At 40.4% G+C, this 8,553-nt stretch overlaps 1 protein-coding gene across 1 annotated transcript; it reads left to right on the forward strand.

The window, feature by feature from the left end:
* Positions 1-5,086: 5,086 nt before the first annotated feature.
* Positions 5,087-8,216, forward strand: LOC101530945 (T-cell surface glycoprotein CD1a-like). Its single transcript, XM_004589245.2, has 5 exons — positions 5,087-5,147; positions 5,486-5,752; positions 6,327-6,605; positions 7,149-7,427; positions 8,122-8,216. The coding sequence occupies exons 1-5, from the start codon at positions 5,087-5,089 to the stop codon at positions 8,214-8,216; spliced, it is 981 nt and encodes a 326-aa protein (XP_004589302.2).
* Positions 8,217-8,553: the final 337 nt, after the last annotated feature.

An 8,553-nucleotide genomic window follows, 5' to 3' on the forward strand; every position in this document is an offset into this window, starting at 1 on the left:
AAACAGTAGAGGACAGGCTGACAGAAAAGGGGCACCTGGAGATTGACAGAAGTGGGAAAGCAGCAGAGAAAATGGTGTACTATTGTAGTGACCAGATGCTGCAGTGGCAGTCAGTGAGTGCCAACTGGAGAACCACCTGTGGTTGGAGCTTCAACATCAGCCAGTTAGGAAAGGGCAATTACTAGGAAATCAAGAGGTAAACACTGAAAAAAAACCTTGCCTTTTGAAGATTTGTTTGCTTCAAACAGGAGCAGCGAGAGCGCAGCAGTTCCCTAACTGGTTTAACTGGAGCAGGGTGGATTTCACAGCCCAGACTCTAAGCAGAGTTGAATAGGGTTCCATTTTGTGTAAGAAGGTAAAGGCTATGGGACAGGACTGCGCATGCACTAAGCTGCAAGTGAGCCCCATTCAGGCTAGGTGCCCTGTAATGATGTGGCATCCTACAAGTTCCACCCAAAATAGGTCTGAGTAGCCTCCAGAAGTAATGGCCAACACATCAAGAACTCCACCATTGGTATATACCAGCAGGTTCCAGGAAGATCAACACCACCAACAAACTAGTTATTTATTGCACCTAGTGTCACCCTAATCCAGAGAACTGCTCAGAAATGAAGTGGGAGAAAGGCCGTACTGACAACGGTGCAGCCTCAGCACGGGATTACAGGAGGTGGAGAGTGGTGAGCTAAGATTCGGGACTACAGTAACCATGGATGTAACATTACACAAGAGCCCAAACCTGAAACTCGCTGGAGAGATTGGCACAAGTGAGTGTAAATGACCAATCAGGTACCAACAGCAATTAGTGAAATTGAACTGTAGGCCTGTGGGTGACACAACTGAGAAACCAGCGCTAAGAAGAGGAATCTGCTAGCCAGAAGTACAATGAACAAGAGCAAAAAATAGAGGCACATTGAATATTACTGAAGACTCCCCTGCAAAGGAGCAAAAGCCTTTGCCAACCTCAGAGCTAATTGAGAAATACATCAGCGAAATGGGGGATAAAGAATTCAGAAAGCTCATTATATAGTTTCTTATCAACAATGAGAAGAACATGCAACAATTTAAGGAGTATGTCATATTGGAAACAGCAATACAGAAACAAAACCAATCAGAATTATTGGAAATGAAAAAATGCAGTAAATTTTTTTAGAAAAGCAGTGAAAAATCTTAAAATAGAATGAATGAGGCAGACGAAAGAGTTTCAGCATTGGACAATATTACCCATCACCAGGGCAAACAAACAAAAAGCTGGAAGCAGAGCTGGATCAGTCCAAAAAAGTGTTTAAGAATTCAAGGACACCATTAAGGGCCCAAATATAGTAGCTATGGGAGTACTAGAAAGTGCAGAAAGAGAACCTGGGTTTAAAGCTATACTTAATGAAATAATAAAGGAAAATTTCCCTAATCTGAAGAACTGTGAGGAACTGTGAAACAACATCCAGGAGGAGCACAGAACTTCCAATAGGGTAAATCAAAAATGATCTTCATCACCACTCGAGATAATCAAGCTCTCTTTGGTTGCACATAAGAAAAAGATTCTTAAAGATGCTCTTAAAAATCAATTGACATATAGAGAATGGCAATCAGACTCCCGGCTTATCTCTCAGAAATATCGCTACAGATCAAAAGAGAGTAGAGTGACGTATTCCAGATTCTAAAAGCAAAAATTGTCAGCCAAGAAATACATATCCAAAAGTTTTCCTTTGTCTCTAAAAAAAGAGAAAAAAATTATTCCACATTGAAGAGGACAAAGAATAAGCCTCTTCCAGACTTGCCCTACAAATGATGCTCAAAGATGTCCTCTTGATGAAATTAAAGAATAGCACCTACCAAAACCAAAGCATATGTGAAAAACTCCCAGTAACATAATAACAAAAGACTAAATCAAACAATGAATCGCCCATTGTTAAAATGACAGGAGCAATTCACCATGTACTCATACTAATCCTGATGTGAATGGCTTAAATACATTAATAAAATGTTGACTGGTGGACTGGATCCACAAATAAAACCCATCTCTGTTGCTTACAGGAGACACAAAGATCAGTGGAAAGAATATCTCATGGATTTTGATGCTTTTTGTTTTATTTTCATTTCTTTGAACAATTTTTCCCTCATGAAATTCTTCACTAACTCATACATCATACATTAACATCAATATCTTCAAGGTATTTGACTCATTTTCATTTCTTCAGTGACACATTAGTCATTCAGTAGTGTGGTATTTATCTTAATGGCATTGTATATTTTAATTTTTCTTCCTGTTGTCAATCTTGTTTTGTGGGCTGTATAGTAACTGTGTAATAGAGACTATCATATCCAGATGTGAGGATACAATGCAGTATGCATCTCTGCTTCCAAAACAAAGATGGCCTCCCGATGAAACTGTTGAATATAACTTGAGAATAGGATTCTGGAGTTTCTGCCATTGTCCATGCCAATAATAATGGACCTATGACTGTGAGGAACGACACTGTTGTGATAATTTGGGGGAAATCAGTGGAGCAGTAAGAGATTGGCGGGGAGGGAGGTAATGGAAATCCCAGAGCCTATGGAACTGTATCATAAGATAATAATAATTAGAAAAAATACAATAAACTCAAATTGTCAGATTGTCTGGAAGTTAAACATAATGTAATCCACAACCAATCATTGTACTCCTAGTTTAAAGAAGTGAAAGCGAGTGTGTGCATACAAAGACTCGCACATGAATGTTCAGAGCAGCTTTACACCTAAGAGGCAGAGCCATGAAGATCATTTTACAACAATAAAACACTTAAGAAAAAGTTCATGCACATAAAAAAATATCAAAAGATTTCTTTATAGGGCCAGAACCATGGTACAGTATGCCACACCTCCACCTGTATCCCAGAAAGGTCTCAGTTTGCATCCCAATTGCTGCTCTTATGATGAAACTCCTTGTTTATGGGCTGGGAAAGTAGAAGAGGATGTTTCAAGTCCTCAGGCCCCTTAACATGTATGGGAGAGTTGGAAAAAGCTCCTGGCTCATGGCTTAGGATTGGCTCAGCTTTGGCTGTTGTAGCCATTTGGAGAGTGACCAGTGAATGGAAGATTCTATCTGTCTTTTCTTCTCTCTACATAATCCTGCATTTCAAATAAAATAAGTCTATTTTTAAAAAGATTACTTTTCTAAATTAATTTTTGATAATTTGTTCTTGTAAACCATGATAATAAAAATGGTATTAAAAAGCAAAAATAAGGTGCAGAACATTTTTTAGGAGGGGTGTGCAGAGAAATCTTCAATACCATGGTGAGGAGTGACTAATCTTTGTGTCCCACCTAGTGAGGTATGAGTAAATCCACGCTAGCCCTTTCCTATCTGCTTCTAAGCTTTACTTGTTGTTGTCTATTTATTCTAGTTTTTTTTTTTTAGTTTGTTTGTATGTTTGTTGTCTTGTTAGAGTTATAAGCCAGTTTAAACTATCCTAAAATCCACCAAGTTCAGCAAAATTATGCTTCAACACTACAAATGGATAAATACTAAAATGAAAATAGACACGAGACAGCTGAATAGTACCCTATAGCCATTTTAAGGGGTATAGCGGCCGGTTCTGTATATAAACTAAAATTGAAATATCAATGAGCTAATCACAGGATGTGGCTAAGAACTTGCATTTTTTTTAATATCTTGGTTACTCAAAGCCATGTCAATTCCATAATGTTGTAAATTGTTGTTGATGTTATGTTGGGACTCATAATTGATTGGGATGATATTCTACCAGCTCTACCCTCAGACCAGAGATGGTCTCACCAAGAAACTGTTCAACTTATCTGGACAATAAGATGCTGGACTCTATGCTTGGTATATGTTTACAAAGAAAGAATCTTGATTGAATTTGAACTGTAATACTGCAACAAGGTGGAAGAATCCACCCTGGGGGAAGGGCATGGGGAGGGGTTGGGGAAAACCCAGAGCCTATGAAACTCTCACATAATGCAATGTAATTAATAAGAAAAAAGCAAAAATAAGTTTTAAAAACTATTTATGCAACTGTAAATGGCAAAATGAGGAAGGTAAGGTCATCCATCAAAGCCTTGCAAATGACAAGATAATCACTGAAACTTTAGGAAGGAGCGACATGAAGGGAGTCTTGGATAAATGAATTCAGAATCTACAGTTTTACTTCTCAAAAGTTCTGACTAGCCTCTTGCTACAAATAGTTAAATAACAATAGAAGGACGCTCAGCATAAACTTTTTGTTTAGTAACACATAAGCATCTACTCTAAACATCACTCTACAACATTTTGAATTATATAGGACTATTAGTAAATTTCATCGTGTCTTTACATAGTTTAATGTTGAAAGTATCTTCCTTAATTAAGAGAAACAAATTAGGCACGTGCACTGAATTCTTTCACACGTTCTACAAGTTTTCTAAGACCTTACCACTTTCCAGCAGATTGGACTAAAATTCCAAGATAAACATCTAAGTGAAGAAACATCAGGTGATGCGTATGAACTTAGAAAATAGTATGTCAAGCAGAATTGTTTCCATCCAGATGTGTTGCACATTATTCTGGTAAGAAGTCTACAGGTACAGTTGTTGGTGTGTTTTTATGCACAGGTAGGGTAAAAATCCTCAGATAGATTGAATGTGTTGTCAAATACTGTATGTTCATAAGCATACCAGGATGCTGGGTTCCTGGCAGGTGCTAGGGGACCGTTTGAGTGAATATGTGTCAAAGCATGTCAAACAGAAGAAAGTTTCTCAGAAGGTTTCAGTGTTCCTGTGATATCAGTGATCACTGGGTCTTCTCTGAAAATCGTGAACTTGGTGGTAGTTTGTGAGACTTGTTCCACAGTGGAGCATTGAGCAGCATGGTAATTTGTGACAAGTAGAGAAGCTGAAAGGCAAAGTGGAGGCAGAACCAAAGGGGAAATGAGAGCCTGAGTAGGAGGCTGAGGGTTTGGGGAAGGAACACATGTTCCCTGTTGCTGACAGTGCAGCTGTGTTGTTAACTAGAGAAGATCAGATGAGACATACTGTGAGGGCAGGTTTGTTCAGAGGAGAAATTAAAGAAATTAAAGATTTTTAAAACAGAGAAATAGCATCTGCAAATGAAATGGCGTTTCTGCTACTTGGATTTCTAGTTGCTCTCTTCCTAGTTGGAGACAACACAGATGGTAAGAGCTCTGGCAAATGCCTTGTTGGGTACAAGTCTTTCACTATATGTATGCAAGTTTAAGTCATTCAATAGTGTGTGGTTTGTGTGTGTGGTATACAATTGTGTCCTCAAAATGTATCTTGGGACTGGTTCCATTGCATATATCCCTGCCTCTAGGTCCCTGTGCCTTTATAAAGCATACTGATAAAGTAGCTGAAACAGAAGAAGGCAAATATCTGCTAAAATAACCAAGATTTTCTCTTTTCCTTCTAGATTTTGAACTCCCAATGCTGGCACTTTTTACAAAAATTTCTGCCCCAATGACTTTTCTCCAATTCTATCTGTACCTTCTCGCAGGTTTTGAGAGACCTGTCTCCTTTACAATCATTAGAATATCATCATTTTATAACCATTCCTGGGTGCAGAATTTGGGCTCAGGTTGGCTGGATGAGCTGGAGACTCACCGTTGGAATACAAACTCCAACAGCATCGAATATCTACAGCCTTGGTCCAGGGGCAACTTCAGCAGTAAGGAGTTCGCAGACATGGAGAAACTTTTCCATTTGCACTTTGTTTCATTTACTCGAGAAGTTCAGAAGAATGTGAATAAATACCAGTATGAGTGTGAGTTCTGTTTTCTTGATGATGATTGAGGAGGTGGATGGGTGGAGATGCCAATGACTTTCTTCATCTCTAACAAATAGATTCGCTATCTTATAACTCTTACACTTTTCTTCCTGGAATAAAACTGAATTCTATGTTTTTGGGTAGCACTTTTTTTTCCTGGGAATTGGATCTTCAAGATGTAAAAATTTGTAATATTTATGATCCTTTACCTATTGTCAGCAGAACTGTATTATCTTCCTTTAAAGTCTTTTTCCCCAGCTATTTAATCTTTTCAGCTCTCCGGCTATACAGGAATTGCTACCTGTTGCATTCCACACATCTTCGATCATTAATTTCAACTGTTTAACATAAAGGGTTTCTTATATACATACTACATTATCTTACCGCATTGTCGTGCCATTTTTCTCTTCCACTATTAGCAATTCCACTTTCTCTGACCCTTGATAAAATCAAACTTTGTCCTATCCTTTTAAACCTCCAAAAACTTCTCTTTAATTCCGTTGTATTTGGCTTGTTTAACCATTTTATTATTTTTTCTTTATTTTTCTAATTCATTACTCCTGCTTCCCAGACCCTTTTGTGTTGCAGGTGGCAATAGGCTGTGAGCTGCAGTCTGAGGAGACCTCAGTGGGCTTTGCACGGGAAGCTTATCAAGGCACTGATTTGCTGAGCTTGGAGAACAATTCGTGGTTGCCATCTCCACAGGGTGGAAGGAGGGCACAGATTGTTTGCAGACAATATGATCTTTATAAACTTCTCAAGGAAACAGTACACAAACTTATGAGTGACATTTGTCCACGTTTGACTTTGGGACTTCTTGATGCGGGCAAGGAGGATCTCCAGCGACAATGTAAGTTGTGTACCCTCCTGGAAAACACTTCTCTTTCTTTCTTTTTTTTTTTTTTAAAGATTTATTTATTTTTTATTACAAAGTCAGATATACAGGGAGGAGGAGAGACACAGAGGAAGATTTTCCGTCCCATGATTCACTCCCCAAGTGAGCCGCAACAGCCTGTGCTGGGCCAATCCGAAGCCGGGAACCTGGAACCTCTTCCAGGTCTCCCACACAGGTGCAGGGTCCCAAAACTTTGGGCCGTCCTCGACTGCTTTCCCAGGCCACAAGCAGAGAGCTGGATGGGAAGTGGAGCTGCCGGGATTAGAACCGGGCCCATATGGGATCCCGGGGCGTTCAAGGTGAGGACTTTAGCCACTAGGCCACGCAACCGGGCCCAACACTTCTCTTTCTACAGACTTTCCCACTGTTACCTTCAAATTAGAATAAGAAAGGACCTGAGAGAAGTGTAGAATATGTGTCTCTCTAAACTGAGATGAGGATCTGATCTTCCTAATGGCGTTAGGATTTTTGTATGAAGAGTTTTCCCATTTTCTGCAGTAAAGCCAGAAGCCTGGTTGTCCAGTGGCTCCAGTCCTGGACCTGGTCGTCTGCTGCTGGTCTGCCGTGTGTCTGGCTTCCACCCAAAGCCTGTGCTGGTGACGTGGATGCGGGGTAACCAGGAGCAGCCTGGCACTGAACGAAGTGATGTCCTGCCCAATGCTGATGGCACATGGTATCTCCGAGTAACCCTGGAGGTGACAGCTGGAGAGGCGGCTGGCCTGTCCTGTCGAGTGCAGCACAGCAGTCTGGGAGACCAGGACATCATCCTTCACTGGGGTGAGGAAGAGTGGGTTCTCGAGCTGGAAAGAGGAGGAGTTGGTTTTCAAACACTTTGTGGGAGGGGACAGATGAAACATGAGTGATTTTTCTGATTTCAGGCTCAATATTAGTAAAAAATAACTAATCCAAGGAATGCAAGTGAATACGAGGAGCCTTAGTGCAGTGTAGTTTGAGCCCTGACTGTTCTGCTTCTGATACAGCACCTTGCTATGGTGCTTGGAAAGGCAGTGGGTGACAGTCCCAGTGCTGATGTCTGTACTGTCTGTGTGTAACATGGTTGTCGTTCCTGGTCCTGATTTTGGTCTGTCCTAATCCTGGATGTTGATGACATTTGGAGAGTGAGCAGTGAATGGAAGACTCCCTAAAATGTCTCTCTCTTTGTTTTCTCTCTGTGTCTCCCTCATTCTCCAACAATTTTCCTTTCAAAATTATATATATATATATATATGTGTGTGTGTGTGTGTGTGTGTGTGTGTATGCATATTTTTAAGGAGAAAATGAGGGACCAGTAGGAGTTAGCTGAAGGTTTCATCTTTGAAGAAAGATGAAGTCAGAAAGAATATGGAAGGAGACTGATGAATATAGACAGTCAACTGAACTAAACGCAGTTGATCATAATAAATCAGGAGGTGAATGGGCACAGCAGGGAATGAATTTGAAATAACATCTCTGGTTTTGCCCACATTCACAGAGCATCAAAATTCCATTGTCTTCATTCTCCTGGCAGTGATACTGGTCCTGGCTCTTCTGGCTGGTCTTGTGTTTTGGTTAAGAAAGCTCTGGTGAGTCTTCTATGTCCATTTCTCCTACTTTCTCTGTTCCTTACTTAGATTGCTCTTTAAAAAGCTGTCTCCTAGGCTCTCCTTCTCAGAGCCCTCATTCCTTATTCTCCTCTATTTTCACCTCCACGCTGTGCTGAGTGACTTCCATCTTGGCTCTCAATGCTTCATTTCAGGATGCACCATGACCCTCCACTCAATCCTCTGCACTGAAACGAGAACTCGGCAACCCAAAGGCACAGGGAATTCCTGGAGGCGACATGGTGATGGTATCTTCGAATCTTTTTACACAGCTTCTGCCGTTGCTTGTGTTCAATGATCAGTTGCTGATAGCAGACAAGCTT

Source organism: Ochotona princeps, chromosome 2, assembly GCF_030435755.1.
Source record: "Ochotona princeps isolate mOchPri1 chromosome 2, mOchPri1.hap1, whole genome shotgun sequence".
Lineage (NCBI taxonomy): Eukaryota > Metazoa > Chordata > Mammalia > Lagomorpha > Ochotonidae > Ochotona > Ochotona princeps.

Coding starts and splice junctions, on each gene's coding strand:
- LOC101530945 (XM_004589245.2), top strand. CDS start 5,087: ATGGCGTTTCTGCTACTTGGATTTCTAGTTGCTCTCTTCCTAGTTGGA. Junction 5,753..6,326: donor GAATAAATACCAGTATGAGT/GTGAGTTCTGTT, acceptor CCTGCTTCCCAG/ACCCTTTTGTGTTGCAGGTG. Junction 7,428..8,121: donor GGACATCATCCTTCACTGGG/GTGAGGAAGAGT, acceptor CCACATTCACAG/AGCATCAAAATTCCATTGTC.